This window comes from Mustela erminea, chromosome 6 (assembly GCF_009829155.1).
Source record: "Mustela erminea isolate mMusErm1 chromosome 6, mMusErm1.Pri, whole genome shotgun sequence".
NCBI lineage: Eukaryota > Metazoa > Chordata > Mammalia > Carnivora > Mustelidae > Mustela > Mustela erminea.
The window spans coordinates 86,932,818-86,950,320 of record NC_045619.1 but is presented as its reverse complement, the minus strand read 5'-3'; the positions used below and the strand labels follow the sequence as shown (position 1 = coordinate 86,950,320).

The 17,503-nt window shown below is 42.9% G+C and overlaps 1 protein-coding gene across 6 annotated transcripts in view; it reads right to left on the bottom strand.

Moving 5' to 3' along the window:
• Nucleotides 1-17,503, bottom strand: part of SCN8A (sodium voltage-gated channel alpha subunit 8) — a 177,710-nt gene that overhangs the window by 104,928 nt on the left and 55,279 nt on the right. For all 6 annotated transcript variants that reach the window (XM_032348254.1, XM_032348253.1, XM_032348255.1 and 3 more), the window contains exon 2: nucleotides 14,680-15,009. In XM_032348254.1, coding sequence (XP_032204145.1) covers nucleotides 14,680-14,955 — 276 coding nt within the window. In that variant the 5' untranslated portion in view covers nucleotides 14,956-15,009. The remainder of the gene's footprint in view (nucleotides 1-14,679; nucleotides 15,010-17,503) is intronic.

The following is a 17,503-nucleotide window of genomic DNA, read 5'->3' as shown; positions in this document are numbered from 1 at the left end:
TTTATAATAACAGCCACTGAATGCATTTGAGCATAAGGCCCATTAAGAGCAGTGGAATAGCCCTTAACGAGTTATGGCACGGAGTATTAATAAATATGTCATGCCGGCATAAAATGAACCTTCTGAAAAGCACAGGCTTTTCATTTCTAATTAGCAGTGTGGGGCTTGGAGCCCAAGATGGAGGAGCTTTGCCACTGCTAATTCAGAGTAAGATGTATTCTGTTCCGGGTCTACCAAGAGGGGGAGGGACGTTGTGCACAGCCAGGGACAAGCTCATTCGCACACACACCGAACAAATCCTAGCATACTGCAAATGCAGTCCAGAAATGCACGCTCATACCCAAGTACTACAGTGCGGCCAGGATCATGGCATTTTGTTACCCTCAGCCCAACCTAGGATCAGAGTAATTTTTTTAATCCTACAAAAAGTACAGATTAAAATAATTAAGCGTGCACAAATATGAAAGGATGTTACAGCGAAAAGTACTCAGTGCAGGGGTGGAATATATCACAGACCAGAAAGCCTCTCAGAGAAGGGTGCAGTCCCCAGCCCCTGGTTTACTGTGGGACACACGGCCCAGGAGAGTGGCTCTCCCCTCCACTGAGTTCTCCCTCCCCTGTGAGGTCATCAGCTCCCTCAGGGCAAAGGTAACCTGCAGGTACCCAGTGACTTCTGGCTACAGTGCGCAGCCAGGGGCCCAGGGATTACGCCGATCTACAACAGGGCAGCTGGGAACCAATGTCCTTTGAGTCTAGCTAGCTACAGCTGTTACTGACACTGACATATGACTACCTCCCCAGGTATGCTTCCTGGATCTTAACTGTTTCAATCTCTAGAGAGGACTGACCCTCTCGTTTTTAGCTGAATTCTCTAGCCTTAAGTTCTTGTCTGCCTCAACCTTATATATATACCTTCTTTTCCCAGACCTATGTATCTCTTCTGAACCAGGCAACTGGCCAATTGGACTTGTAATAGTTCTTAGCTCCTTCCTGCCTAACTATAAATTGTGAGTTCTGGTGACTACTACTGGGGCAAATCATCTCTGCCTCTTGTTTCAGAGTGTGCGTGCACAGGCTTCCACCCAATAATGATCTAAGAACAGCTGACGTGAGGGCAGCTACCACAAAGACAGCAGCAGCAGCCCACAGTCCACTTACCAACAGCAATCTGGCGCTCACTCCCAAGGAACTAGCCATAAAGCCAACGGAGCAGGCAACAAATCAAGGTCCCTTCAAAGTTCCCGTCTTTAGTAAAGCAAAATCTAATGTCAAATCTACTTTGGACTAGGAAGCTGTTGGGAAATAAATGACCTGTGCTGTTGAAATGACTCCACCATGCTGAAAAGGGCCCAGACACTTTTCTTAATGTGCATCTGCTTAGTGGGTCCCTCGGGTGAAATCACGATTATAGTCCCATGTGCTTCTGGAAAGGCTCCAGCAAAGGCACAACTGGCCTGAATTTCTTCAGTACATGTGTCCTGGTACTAAGCTGCCTTTTTAAGAATACTGATCTAAAGCAGGACATGAAATATGGACAATTTTTTTCCCTTTAGGCTATATTTGCATTTGAACTATGAATATTTTATTTTATTTAAAAAATTTTTTTGAAGATTTTATTTATTTGACAGAAACACAGAGAGAGAGGGAACACAAGCAGAGGGGCTGGGAGAGGAAGAAGCTTCCTGCCGAGCAGGGAGCCCAATGTGGGGCTTGATCCCAGCACTCTGAGATCATGACCTGAGCCGAAGACAGAGGCTTAATGACCAAGCCACCCAGACACCCCTTTATTTTAATTTTAATTTTTTTAAGTAGGCTCCACAAACATGGGACTTGAACTCATAACCCTGAGATCAAGACCTGAGCCGAGATCAAGAGTTGGACGCTTAACTGCCTGAGCCACCCAAGTAGTCCAAACTAAGAATATTTAGAGCCATCATCCTCCAACTCTCTATTCCACTACACTGAGGATGGAGCAAGAGAGACCTCTAAATCCCATGTTTATGTTTTTATTGCTTTTGGTCATTGACAATTGTACCTGTGAGCCTATCTGAGGAATAATAATGAACATTAAGTACTTACTCTGCAGCAGGCAGCCTACTAGGGTGCCCATGTAGTATCTATCTCACAGCAACCACTCCGTGAAGTAGGAAGGTACTATAATACGGATTATTAAATCGAGGTGGAAAATCAGGTAGCTTTCCCAAGACCACAAAATTATTTATTAAGTGGCAAAACTTAGAATTGAACAGAGGTGGTCCAACTCCAAAGCCTATGCTCTTAATCATCATAAGACAACTTAAAAAAAGCTTCAAAAAAATCGAACTCCTCTCTTTACAGACAAGAAACCAAGCACAGACACCTCTGCTCACACTGACACCACAGGGCTGAGAATTCCTAGGGCCCAGTTCTCCTGGCATCTGGTCCTGAATGCTTTTACCACACCTGGTCCCTGGTCCAATCTTGAGGCAATGAAGGAATCTCTCTTACTTAATACCTGTAATTCTGGCAAGAGGAAAACCTCTGCATAGGCCTCCTAGCAGCTGGTTATGGTTACAGTCTTTTCCCCAAGTTAAGCCGGATGAAGGTAATGCTTCTGATTTGGTTTGATCTTGTAACCTCATGCCCTCCAACCCAGATCTGGAGCAGCTGACATGCTTCCTGCCCACACCCTTGTCACAGGAAGCCAACCCCAGCAGAAGAGTAGCGCTGGGCACCTGCTTCAGCGCAGAGCCAGCAGGATGCTGCTCCCTAGAGGCCAGGCAGGTCTGAACCTCCTCCTCGGCCCCTCTTCCTCGCCACCCTTCAGTGTGAATTTGCCTTTGATCTCCTTCCCCTTTGCCCTCTTAGGATACACAGACTGCAGCTGCTCTAGGGGAAAGCAAAACACATGTTCATTACGTAAAGCATGTTAGCCCCTCTAGTCTCTCTATTCATATTCCAGGAGAGTCTATATTCTTGCTCTCCTCTCTCTTAGCAGCAGTGTGGTTTCCATGGAGGCTCGGAGGCCACAAAGACTTGGATTTAAGACACAGCTCCAGTGCTTAGTAGTGTCATGATCTTTGTCCACTTGTTTGGGTTGTTAAGACGCAGTTTTCTTACTGATAAAAGAGGGATAATGACTAATAGTACCTACTTGACCAGGTTCTGAGATTTAATGAAGAGTCACCAAAAGTCCTCACTACCGTGCCTAGCACAGAACAAACCCCCAAAGGACGTGGTGAGGCTGCTGCGCGGCGGTCACACAGACCACAGCTGCTCCTGCCCTCTGGCTGCCAACATGGGGTGGCCACAGGGAGACCCCGAGGGCTACCATTCACGTTAGTTAGTACTCACACACTTGGCACAAGTCAGTAGGATAAGCCAGACCAAGTATCCAGTCACTAGGAGACACCCTTATGGCTGCACTGGCTCAAGACGGGCCCCAGATCTTATGTCAGACCTGAGAACTCTGAAAGTGGGAGAAAATAAACACGGCTCAGTATGCATACCCTGGGATCCAATCTGACCCCCCATATTAGGCTCCTGTCTTGGCAAACCACACTCCATGCTCTTGTCAAAACTACACTCACTGCTGGAAACAGTTCAGGCCTTCCCATGCCTCTCTGCCTTTGCATGCACCAGTCTTTCTACCTGAATTATTCTTTCTTCTCTTTTCCAACAGTTGAATTTTTAAACCATATTTTAATACTTTAAGGTCCAGCTCAACTATCACCTCCTCTCTGCAGGTGCCCCATTCAACTCTCTCGAACAGAATTATCCTTCCTTCCTGTGTGTCTCCACTTGGCACTTAATTCAATTAGAGCAGTTAACGTAGTGTTGTCATTTTCGTGTACACGTCTGTATCTCTCATTGGACTCTGAGATCTCTAAGGGCAAGGCTATGGTTTCCAGCTGCTGTTTCTCAGCTTAGCAAGCAGAGTGCATAATACGATGGCCATCTGGTACAAGGTGGAGAATTCCAACACGCATACTGAATATGTGAATTAATCTCAGACAGGAGGAATTGACCATACAACTATACAACTAACCTAGAACTATATGCAACTTGCCACTAGGTGTCTAATTGACCTTTTCCACCCTTTAGCTCATCCACCCATAAGAATGATTTGCTGTAGTTTGAAAAGTCTTCTCAAATTTTCTGTGTCTCAGGTCGCATGCTAAAGATACAGCCTGAAACAAATACATTAAAAAACGAAACAAAAAACCCAAAACACCATATCCTAACTTCATATTGAGGCCATGTAGAATGCTAGAAAATTATCTAAAAGTGATAGAAGAAAACAAAACAAAAAATCAGTCTGCAGCATACGCTACAGAGACAGCATGGTATGGCAGAAAGACCATGAATATTAAATCACACATCGCTGTGCCTGGAACCTGACTCTACCACACACTCGCTCAGGGAATCTGAGCAATTAAGATTTCTGAGCCACAATATTTTCTTACTTATAAAAATATGCAACCTTCTACTGACAACTCCCTAATATTGGTAACCCTTAAGGACTGCAGCAAATTGGGGAGTCAATAATGATATCTAGAATTTGGGTGGTGTCAACCACGAAAGTAGCAGATGAAAGAAGGAGGTCTGGGGGAGAAATGAGTTCAATGTTGAACGCACTGAGTTGACTGGAAACCCAGTTAGAGAGGCCTGGCAAGGTACAGGCTGGAGAGACAGATTCAAGAGGACTGAGAACGGGTGACATCACCCAGGGAGAGTGTGCCAAATGGGAGAAACGCGGGTATGGAACCTGGGAGAACACCAGCACTTAAGGGAGAGCTGCTGGAAATGGAAGAGAAGGAAAGATATAAGGAGCACTACACCAAGGAGAGAAGAGCTGCAAGAATTAGGGAGTAATCAACAGTATCAAATCCAGCGGAGAAGTCTGGTGGGTTAAGAAGTAAAACAGTACCTGATAAATTTGGCAATTTGACATCACAGAGGATCTTATCTTGAGAATGTCAGTGGAGAGGTAAGGATGCTGAGTTAGGCTGCAAGGATGGGGAAGAGGGTCGAAGGCAGGTTGTCCTGATGAGTGAAGGCTACTCTTTACCAGTCTGAACGACAGTAGAAGAGAGGTTAGGCTAGCTGGTGATGTGAGCTCAAGTGAGGGCTCGTAGAATGGTAGAGGCTTTGGGAGTGCTTATAGGCTGAGGGGAAGGAAACAGGATGAGAAGGGAAAGACTGACAGACCAGAAAAGTGAGAGGAAAACTGAGAGAGTGAGGTTCTGGAGAAGGTTGGAAGGCATGGGTGGGGTCAAAGGCACAGGGAGAGGGACTGGTCTTGAACAGTAGACAGGGGACCTCATCTGCTAAAACTGGAGAGATTTTTTTATTCAAACTTGCTCCCACAGGCCAAACTTTGTAACCTCAACAAAGTGTCTGGAATATTCCTAGAGTCAATACTCTACTGACCAGAGTCTGTATCAAAAGGTCTACTGCTAGATTCAGAGTTGGCAGAAATGGTCATACAATGGGGCAATCCTAATCTTTAACTGTGTCAGACAGGGTTGATTAAATGTAAAGAACAATATGTAAAGTACTGACAACTCACATGAATTTGTAAACAATTAGAGAAGTATTCCTCTTTATAATGATGCCATAGGCTTATTCTCTATGACTAAGAAAGGATTTAAAATATGGTTAATTACTATCAGAAGATGATCAATATCATTGTGGCATTGTGGTCTTGAGAGGTCCTCCACTATTTCCAATGGCCATTATTAACTAACCCATTCAACAGGTCAATTTTTGTTAAAATAAAAATATTTCACAATCCTGTAGAAGCCATCAGAGACTAACTAAACAATCAGAGACCTAAAACTGTCAATCAGTGTGGCTGAGGTGGTCAGCTCATTCTAGCTCATTCAATCTCACACACATTCTAGAATTCAGGTGAAGGTGTATCTTCTACACGAACATGGCTCAGAGCTTTGGAACTGCAACTTTGTACTTGTGCAAGGAGTTGGGAAGACCTGAGGGATTTTTCTGGAGCAAATGCTGGGTTCATCTGCAGGTGGCCCTGTGACTCACACTGACGCTGAAAGGTACTGGACTCCTGCCTATGCAGAAATCGAAGACTGGCAAAGTCTCTCAACAGAGTGATGATTCTGGTTTTTAAGTAACTCAGAATATCTGCATTATGGGTCCTTTTAAATATTATACTTGAGTGCTTGCTAAAGGCCTATTTAAGACACTGAGTACTTAAGAAAGCACGTAGCCTTTGATTCTTCTGTATTCTCTGCGTTTAGTCTCTTACCAAGGTATAGCACCGCAACCTCTCAAGTACCTGGGCCATATTATCTTTAAGGCTCATACCATTATCTGTAATGATTTATTTCTTTACTTGTTTATTATCTGCCCCCCCAACGAAAACTAAGTTCTAAGAATAGCAGAAAAGGCTTGTCTGGTTTGTTCCCGAGGGCATGGAACAGAGCCTGGGCATACAGAAAACGCTCAATAACAATTTATCAAATTTTCAAATGAATGACTGAATGCTCGACTCTGTCCTTAACCTTCCACAATCAATCACACAATCCTATCAGTTTATCTCCGTAACAGCTCTTGACTTCATCGACTGCCCTTACTTTTCACTTCCACTATCATAATTTGGACCCTCATCCCCTCATAGCTGGTCTCTGTCCCTCTGGTCCATCCTACAGACCACATTCACATCCCTAAAGCACTGCTTCAATCACATATCTGCACTCCCCAACACCTCCAGCAGTTCTCTGCTGTTTATCGAGTAAAGACCAAACTCGATTGTCCTGTACCGAGTCCTTTGTGATCCTGCTCCAGCCCTCCCTCCCAGGCCTCATTTCCTAAGACTCCTCACTCATTTCCCCACATTCCACGCAAATCAGACTACTCAGCATGTTCTTCCATTGTCCAACACCCTTGTCCCTGAGCCTTTGCTTGCATTGTTCTTTCTGCCTAGAATGTTTCAGTCGATCCCTCTTTTCTAAATTCTGAAGCCTGATTCAAAGACTACTCTTACTATGAATTATGTAAGGCCCTTTCTGGGGCTCCATTGTCAAATATTGTCTCATACTATGCACTGCCATGTTATAAGCTACTTAAGGATAAAGAGCGGACTTTATTAATCTTTGTTTCTCCAAAAGAACTGAACAGATCCCCTGCCCCACAGTGCCTCACATACAGGAAGCACTCAAAATGTATTTTTGTTGAATAAATGGGTCATGTTTTATATGAGGCAGCCCAATTTGGTGTATATTCTAATGTCCATTTCTCTCATTTCCTTTACAAGTCAGTTAATACAGAGCGGGTAAAACAACTCACACAGCCCAGAAGGAAGCAAAACACTTAATAAAAGTAGACACGACAGGACAACTTATAATATTCAGGAAATAACATCCTTCGTATAATACACACATGATACCAATAAACGAAGAAGAGATTCAAGCACTAGGTGGAGGCTATTAACCCATGGCTTTTGATAGTCTTTTCCAAATCTAATTTTCTACAAGAGGAGAGATAAGACTGGTAGCACTTAACAACAGCCGTTCAGCCCTATGAAAATATCTAAAAGGTCAGGAAAACTATTTACTGATCTACTTCCTCTGTCCCTCAAGGAAACTAATTCTCTGGGAAAGGAAAAGATATACTGGGAATCAGTCTCTTTTCCCTCCAGAGTTCAATTCATTTTGGTCAATGGGAAAATTTTTATTAGAAAAAATATCATAGTGTCACCTTCCATGTTCAAAGCACCCAGAAAAGTATATGGCGTTTCCACATGCATAATCTCCTAAGATTAATTTAATCAACAGACATGCATTGAGGGCTCGCTGTAGGGCAGGCACTGCGCCAGCTGATGACCACACAAGAGGATGAACAATGAACAGAAAAATATACGGCAGGTGTTGCTAAGCTATGGAGAAAAATAGAGCAGGGCTAGAGCAATAGGCTGCTTTGTTTTACATAGGCTAGTCAGGAAATGATCTTCCCAACAACCTGGCAAAATAGGTGGGATATTAGCTATTAGCATAATCTTAATTTCCTAGATTAGGGAAACTGACAGCCTGAATGGTTTAAGTAACATGCTCGAGATTGCTTGCAGTAGACGGGGACAGGATCAGAAACCAGATTTCTCAACACTTGGTCTATTGCTAAGGTTTTAATGCTCAACTAAATTCCTTCCCCCCTAGAGAATGATGCTTGGAGAGTAGAAAAGCACCTCATACATGCGCATCCTTAACCCATCACCTGCTTGCCTCCCACTAGCACACAAACATTTGCCTCACTTTGATTTAGAGGATAAAATAAAAGAAACACTATTTTTAAAAATATTATTGCAAAATGGCTTTTTGTAAAAATAAAGTTTTGAAATATGTAGTTTTTATTTAGAACAAAAAGGAGCATCCAGGCTTATCGTGCAAAAGCAGGAAATGCAACACCTCTCATTAGCAATACTTCAAATCACACCTAATGAACATAAACTCTCCTTTAACAGTCTGTCTCTGCTCTGCACACCTGTTGAAGAGTGTGTGAAAATAGATTCAGCAAAGGATTTTCTCCCAGGAATGCATGGGACTGCGTGCATGCATGCATGTGTGTGTGTGTGTGTGTGTGTGTGTGTGCACGTGTGCATGTATGTAAGGAAAAAAGTAAAAACGTTGCTGGGAACAGGATGTCCTGCTATAGCTAACGTGAATTAAATCTAAAAACCACTTCTTAGTAAAAGTTGGGCTGAAAATCTTAATGTATCATAGAAATCCAGAAGGAGAAGGGATTAGGTCTGGTATAGAGAATCAAGTCAGGCTCTAAGAAAGAAGAGGCCCTAGGGTCTGGATGAATGGTGGAGTGTCCAAAGGTGAAGTTAAAGGACAGTACATTCTAAGAGGAGGAATTGGAGTCCAGGAGGCAGGGGACACTCGGGAAACAGGAAAGCAGGTTGCCATAACTGAAATATGCTATGTGATAGACATATGGGTGAAATAGAATTAGAAGGATATAGATAAAGGTCCGACTCTTATCTTGCATATATTATAGGTGAGGAAATTGAAGCCCAGAGGAATTTGAGTGATTTGGTCAAGGGCAAACAAGGAGCAAAGGAAGAACTAAAACGGAAGTGTTTATATTGCCAGTTAGGTGCTCTTTTCACTATCACATTCTGTCAGTAGGCTGGGGAACTGGGACAAGTGGGAAATCATGCTCCCAACAAAAGTAAAAATATGGGGGCGCCTGGGTGGCTCAGTCGGTTAAGTGTCCGACTCCTGATTCCAATTCAGGCATGATCAGGGTCACGAGATTCAGCTGCCCTTGTTCCTCTCCCTATGCCCCCGCCTCTTCTTCTCTAAAAAGAAAAAAAAAAAAAGAGAGAGAGAGAGAGAAGTAAAAGTATGTAGGGAGGTTAAGTAAACTGTCTTCAGATTACATGTCCAGCTGAAGAGTTGCAGGAGTACTGACACTGAGCCCAAGTCTCTGGAATGGCTTCTCCCATGCTGCTCGACAACTCAGCTCCTTCACTTCCAAAGATAAAATACTGGAGCTAATACAGACACCATCCTTTCCTTCAGAAGTCCTGTGCTTCTTAGGACCCATCCTTAAAAGAGTTATTAAACCATAGGGATTATCAGGAATGTGAATGAAAAAGCAGGTTCTTCTTCCTATCTCTAAATTTGTCTGCCTAGCTTCAGAAGAACTGAGCCAGTGAAGCTGAGAATCGATTAATAAAGTATTAGGAGCGCCTGGGTGGCTCAGTGGGTTAAAGCCTCTGCCTTCGGCTCAGGTCATGATCCCAGGGCCCTGGGATGGAGCCCTGCATCGGGCTCTCTGCTCAGCGGGGAGCTTGCTTTTCTCTCTCTCTCTGCCTGCCTCTCTGCCTACTTGTGATCTCTGTCAAATAAATAATAAAAATAAAATATTAGAAAAGTGGAGAACCAGAAATGTAACAAACTTGAGTTAGGAGGCATTGGTTTGAGCCCTGGCTCCATCACGAACACTGCTGTTGGTTTTTTGGGGGTGGGGGCTGGAAGGGGAAGAAGGGCTATACATTTTTTAAAAACATTTTATTTATTTATTTGTCAGAGAGAGAAAGAGCACAAGCTGGGGAGGGGCAGAGTGAGAGGGAGAAGCAGACTTCCAGCTGGGCAGGGAGTCTGATGTAGGACTTGATCCCAGGGCCCTGAGATCATGACCTGAGCCTATGGCAGATGCTCCATGGACTGAGCCACCCAGGTACCCCTAATGGTGGCTTTTGACAAGTACCTCCCCTCATTAAATTTATAAAAGGAGGAAGTTGAATTACCTGATGTCTAAGGATATAATATTCTAATTTTCTATGATTCTAGGTAGATTCCAATTTGCAGGAAAAGAGAAATGAAGACCTGAAAGTAAACTGAACTTTCGGAAACCACATGTAATTTCTTAATGCAATAGGCACATGCTCTATTTAAAGGCACATCAGTCCATCCCATAATTGAGATTTTTGTTCATAAGACTTTCTTATAAGAGGATATACCCATGGAACAAAATGGACACATAGATCAATCACCAATTTAAGAAGTGGGAAAAGAAGTACGAGCCAACTCTGAAGGCCTTTTCAAGCTAATCCATAGACTTTCCTAAAAGATAGTTATCAGGAATATATGTGGCCATTTGAAATTGGACAAGTTATTATTGAGAACTGGAGAGACAGAAAGACACTCCTTCAAGTAATAGAAAGTCCTTGATTTGCTTTATTAAAAAAGCTGAGGGGCACCTGGGTGGCTCAGTCATTAAGCGTCTGCCTTTAGCTCGGGTCATGATCCTAGGGTCCTGGGATCGAGCCCCACATCAGGCTCCCTGCCTGGCGGGAAGCCTGCTTCTCCCTCTCCCACTCCCCCTGCTTGTGTTCCCTTCTCACTGTGTCTCTCTCTGTCAAATACATAAATAAAATCTTTAAAAAACAACAACAAAAAAAAGCTTAGAAGGGGGAGAAGTAAGTTGAGAATTCACACGGATAAAATGTAAGATTTCCTAGCTTCAGAGAAGGGAAAAGAAATAACAAAATTAAGACTTCAATGGGCTTATGAAAATAGCAGAAAGAAAAACCAAGAACAAAGGTATTCAGAAGAGTTCAAGTTCCTTAGAATACTTATTTGTTTTTGCAAAAAAAAAAAAAAAATGTATATGTATATTTATACATATAAATAAACTCTGGAAGACCCTCCTAACAGTGGTTACCTGTTCAGGGAGGCAGGAAGTTCCTTAGCAGATGCGGGAGAGCTGTAAAGGGGAGACTTTTTACTGATTATCTTCAATTGAGTGTTTAACCATGTAGGTACATGACTTATTTTTATTTAACATAAGTAAGTAAGTAAATAAACATCCCCTAAATTCAATTATTTGCAAGAAACAATTGAAATACAAGAAAGCCAAAGAAAGGAGACATTAGAATAAAGTACCAAGAGACAAAGAAAATGTAGCACTGGGAGGACGGAGGAAATCCAAAGAGAGGAAAACCTAGACTGTTCTTTGAGGACCTGTTGGGAGTGAAATGCAACATGGACAAGACTGCCGCATGGACCTCAAGAAGTTTATGACAGCTCAAACCAGTCCCAGCTGGCACAAGAGTATCTTGAAATGACGACACACAGGTTTATGTTCCTGTGTCCCAGGAGAGTGTGAAATCCACAGTGGAATAAAACCAGAACTGTACTAATAGGGAAGGAGTTTTCTTTCACCCTCTACAATAGAGGGAAGGAAATGAGAAACCAGTTTCAGTGAGAGCCATAAAAATGACTAATTCAGTAGAAAATGAGACCTATAAGGAAAAGATAAAGAAATCCACTTGTATCATTTAGCAAAGAAATTCTATTTTGCAAGAATTATTTAAGGCAGTCCCCACGAAAAACAAACGCAAGGAAATGTCCCCTTAAAGTCATTTCTACTCTCAATATTTTTGATTTGTGGGTTAATTCCCAGTGTGCTTCCTTGTAGAGGAGACCTTGCTAATTTGGCCTAGAGAAAGGCAGAGTTAGTAAGAAGTATTAGTAATGCCAGTGAAGATTTGCAGATAAACTTGAGCAAGCATAATATTAATCAACTAAAAAAATCCCTTGCTTTGGGGTGCTTCACTGGCTTAGTGGGTGGAGCATGTGATTCTTGATTTTGGGATTGGAAGTTTGAGCCCCATGTTGGGTGCTGAGATTACTTAAAAATAAAATCTTTTAAAAAATCCCTTGATTAACAGCATAATTAATACTTCTCAAGTGCTACTAATGTTCTTTCTTGTCATGAGTGTTAGTGTGTCTGCTTTATAATAACCATTAATCTATGCATTTATGTTTTATGAATTTTTCGCATGGTGGTATGTTTCACAATAAAAAAAAAATTAGAAAAAAAAAATACAATTAAAGTTCTCCTTTCTGCAAACTATTTACTCTTATGATGAGGCCAAACGCTAAAGTCAGCCCGTCTATCATGAAGAGCCAGTCGGTAATGGAGCTCCATCAACATCTATCCTATGCAAGGGATGATACCTATCAGGGCCAGAGACCTACCCTGTCTGAAGACTCACTCCGGTTCCAGGGCCACTGACACCTGGGGTGTTGGAGGAGAGAAGGGGCTATCTATGGGGCAGCAACCAGGAGAAAAGGCACGCAACAGAAAACTGGCTCTGACAACCAACAGCTCTATGTATTCTTCCTACATTAGGTCAAGTTTAAGAAAGGGAGACTTAATTTGCATTTGAGTCAGAAAAATAAACAGTTCAAATAAAACCAAAGAGGTTTTAGCTACCTGAAAGGTCAGGGTCCAAGGGGCTTTACTTACCTTCTTATTGCTGTAAGAGTTTCTGAAAAAGTTGTACCATTGGCCAATTCACCTAAAGAGGCACAACTTAAGCCCTGTGATTTTTCACTGCTTTGTACCTCTTCTAAGATCATGGATATAAGGGTAGGAAAGAACAAGGAAACATTTCTAAAAATATTTCAGAATTTTACAATGAATGAAATTTTTGTCTAAAAATAGCCGAAGATTCCATGTTCCCTCATTCACTAATCCAGAATGTTACAGCCTACCCCATCCCTCCCCCATCTACCCCACTTGGCAAAGGCTCAGATTACAAAGTCGGATTTGAAAAAAGGGAAGAAAAAATGAGGAAATTAATGAAAGTTTATGAAAACTACTCAGTTCCAGAACTTGATGTGTGAAAAAGTCCTTAAAAATTCTGTCCAACTTCTCAGTTCTAGATGAGAAAATTTAGGCCCAGAGAGGTAGCATAGCTTGCTAACAGACATAAACTAGTTTTGATAAGTTTTTTTCTTTATTTACAACTTTCTTTTCCTATAATCTATTTGTGGTAGCTTGAACAATACACATACAACAAAAGAGAAATACAGATAATAAATGTGGTGAATTATGGTAGAGTCAGGAGTTTTTACTTCTGGTCTACTGTTATTTCTATCATATCATGCTTGTTTCTGAAACTTTCTGCATTTCTCAGTGGAAGATAAAGATTACTCTTGCTACTTTGTTTTCTATTATGGTGCTGTCCTGAGCTGCAACAGAAGTGAGTGAAGGACTATTTCGTGTAGACAACGTCTTAACTATTTTTACCATCATGAACCAAAAATGACTCCACAATTATAGCGAGGTCAAGAGAGCTACTGGTCTCATCTTACTTCTGTCCCATTATTAAGCCAAGAAACTAAAATTTCTTCCAAATTATAAGACTGAAGGACAAGTTAGGGAAAGTTTATGAGGCAGTTTTGTTAATAAAGACAGTTCAGGTAAGCTCTGTATTTATGAATATGTAATTACACAAAGCCTTTTCTCCCCTCACCTATCAATCTAATTCTTTAAATGACATTTATCAAATGAGGGATCCCTAAAATGGTATCTGATGTCATTCCTCAGTATGCAATGGCTCGTTAGTTGGCTGGTGGATTAACTAGGGGGCTTTGCTTCTCCACCTGTTGCCTTGTTTCAAAAGATAATCATGAGAAAGAAACCCACAGTTTGGTCAAATATTTGTTAAGGGAGCCTGAAATTCTTGGCCAAATGAAGACTAGTGTTTATTTGTTTATTCACTTTGCTTCTTACTGGTAGGAATAACAGAATGGACTCTAATGTAAGAATGAGTGGTGGCTCAACCCAGACAACTGAGTAACAAGGCCAAACACCGGCTCTCTTCACTGGCCCAGTCTGGTTCACCTTATTCTGCTCCTATCTCCAACAGCTATGATCTAATGTCACCACGGGACAGAGAAAGTTTGGACAGAGTACACATCCCTCATTTCCTTTATAGGAACAATAGGCTTTGCTGATATTGTAATAGTTACAGCATCTTTACAGTTAAAGATAGAATTTGGAATGTGTGTGGGAGAGATTCTACCTGGCTATATCATCTTTCACTATGCCGGCTTTTTTGGACTCTATTAAAACAGTCCCACTGCATTTATGTTCTCTTTTGTTTTGTTTTAATCTGTTTTCATCTTCTTCTGATCTGGCCTGGAGCCAAACACAGAAGTCTTATTAACAGAGTTGAGCAGTGTTAAGACCCACGAATGACCCTGAGCAGCAATTAAACTGAAAAAAATAAACCCCGTTAACCAGAACTGAAATAAAAGGTTAGCTACTTATCCAAACTTGGGCAAAAGGACAGCTCTTTCTCCCAGTCTCCCCTAAGCCTGTTAGGACAGGGGGTCTGAAGCTGGGTCGCCGCCTCCTCCAACTCACTTTCTGCGTCAAATAGTATGGGTCAAAGTCCTCCAGGGGAACCGCAACCAGGCCTTGTGGGATGTCCCCATAGATGAAAGGCAGGCTCTTCCCTGCCTCCAGGTCACTGTTTGGCTTGGGCTTGCTGTCCTCATCGTCTTCGCGATGGCTGCCCTCGGCCTTCGGCGGTTTCTTGAGCTTGCTCTCGGCAATGCGCCTCTCGATGTTTGCCAGTGACTCGGGGGTGAAAGGCTTGAAACTGTCAGGGCCTGGTGGTGCAAGCAGCCGCGCTGCCATCTTCTCATCCTGCAGCAGCTTCGTTAGTTGTGCTGCGGCCGGGACAGGTCAGCTCTGGAAGAAACGGCAACACAGACATCAGTAATCAATCGCTGCTCTGAAAAGAGGCCAGACCAAACCATCTCACTCCCGACCTTTATTCACAATGTCCGCAACACACAGCTTCTTCCATGACTCGGTTATTTTTCTCTCTAGAAAATCTGTGGCGTGAGCAGGCTAGGTGAGGCTCATAACTGCCCCTCCAGGACTGGCTAGCCAGGAAGATCCCAAGATGGGAGTTTCCTGAGCTGCTAGTTTTTCTTCTTGACTTAGATGCCACTCACTGTTTGCACCCGCATATGACTACAGAGTTACATTCCATTCCCTTGTGGAACTCCTATTCTAATAAGGCATATTTAACATTACCGAGGGGCACATGTTAGCTTGGGGAGCCTTATATGCTCAAGGCACCTTCCTTTCCTGGTACTCTAGTCCCTAAAGAAATACTCTTCCTTCCAAATACAACGCAAGGGCAAACTGTCACTCTTTTCCAATGTCAGTTTCTGAAAACACTAAACCCTTCAGAACTTTAAGGTTTGCACAAAATGTAGATCAAAGAGCTGCCATCTACTTTGGCTCTTCCATTTCAAGTTATTTTTCAATTCATCAAGATGTGTAAAGTCCATCTGGTATGAGAGTCCAGAAGTACCTCTTCAATGACCGAGATCCTGCCAGGGACAACTGGGGGTGGGGCGGGGGAACCAAATGGCAGAGGACGCTCGGAGAACTTCTGAACACAGCACTGCAGCGCCTGCCGCGGGGCAAAGGATGGCAGAAAGGCCTGTGTGCAGCCCAGATGGGCTCAAACCAGGAAGGACACAGGTGAGGAGAGAACAACAAACCAAACGTCCCTTCTAAAAGGAAAAATGAGGGGCCCCTGGGTGGCTCAGTGGGTTAAAGTCTCTGCCCTTGGCTCAGGTCATGATCCCAGGGTCCTGGGATCAAGCCCTGAAATTGGGCTCTCTGCTCAGTGAAGGGCCTGCTTCCTCCTCTCTCTCTCTCTGCCTGCCTCTCAGCCTATTTGTGATCTCTGTCTGTCAAATAAATAAATAAAATCTTTTTTAAAAATGAAAATAAAAATAAAAAAATAAAAGGAAAAATGAGGTAGGGCTGTACTAGGCCCCATGATCTCTAAGCATGGGATTTGAAAAGTGCATTTGCATGTTTAAACAGAGTCCTGGGTTATTTAAAACACACCTTAGAGGCACTGGGGTGGCTCAGTAGGTTTAGAGTCCAACTCTTGACTTCAGCTCAAATCAGGATCTCAGGGTCCTGAGATTGAGCCCCACCCCATTGGGCTCAACACGGAGTCTGCTTGAGATTCTCTTTCTCCCTCTCTTCCTCTGCCTCTCCCCAGGCTCACACACACACATACACTCTCTCTCTCTTTCTGAATAAATAAATAAATAAATAAATAAGTAAAATCTTTAAACCAAACCATGCCAAACACACCTTGAAATAGAGGAATTCCTAACATCAAAAACAAAGTGTTTATTGCCTATCACAAAAGCACCTGAGCAGGGGAGTCTTACCAGGAAAGCTTCAAGACTTTACCAGCATTTCATCTGGTGCTCATGGTGCTGCTTTTGCCGTTCTGTGAGCTCCACAAAGACAATCTGGGAAATTTTTTTAAAAGGCTAAAGACTGTTCTTTCCCTCCTACTTAGCCCTCAGGGTCCACTTCAAGGCAAGTATCCATAAAACTCAAGGCTCCTCAAGAGAACAGTAGTAGAGTTAACTCTAAATAATTTGAGAGTGAAATACCCAAGGGCTCCTTCCATAAACACACCCGCAGAGATCCCAGATTTCTCTAGTGGTGGTGATTGAAAAGTGTTGCAAAGGCAGTGTGTAGTGTCTCTATGTGGGCTGGTCAGCTCACTCCCTCACCGCGTGGGGCTAATGAGGCCAGAACCACAAGTCTTCCCCAACAAAGACCAGAGAGCTCCATGCTGCACCAGAAAAAAACCCCAATGTTCCCCAGACCATAGGGTCCAAGAAATCATTTTCATGTATGAAGCACAGAATTTCTGAGATGCAAGGGATTTTACAGACACAGTCCATTTCTTCTTTTAGATTAGGAAACTTGGGGTCCTAAGAGATTGGACAATTTGCCCAAGGTCACAGGGCCAGGATAAAAACCACAGCCAAAGTGCTTTTGACTCTCCATCTCATACTTCTTTTATTGTGACCAGTGCCAGTCACCCACCCTCCTGTCCTGCTCTAACCCCCAGTACTCCCAGCAGGAACAATCTGGATCATCAGGTAAATCACAGGGAAATGCCACTGGTTTTGCTGATCTAAGACTTTATTCACAACGTCTTCCTCAAGCTAGAAATCCTTTTCTCTCATTCCTTTCCTCCTCTGTATCCCTGAATTATCTCCAGTAAATGCCTACTCTTCTACACCACCTTCCCACCAGCTGCAGCCTTTCCCCCTTGTGAACTCCTATAAGCTTTACCAGGATCTTAGCTGATACTTATCCACCACTTACTATGTTTCAGGCACTGGTC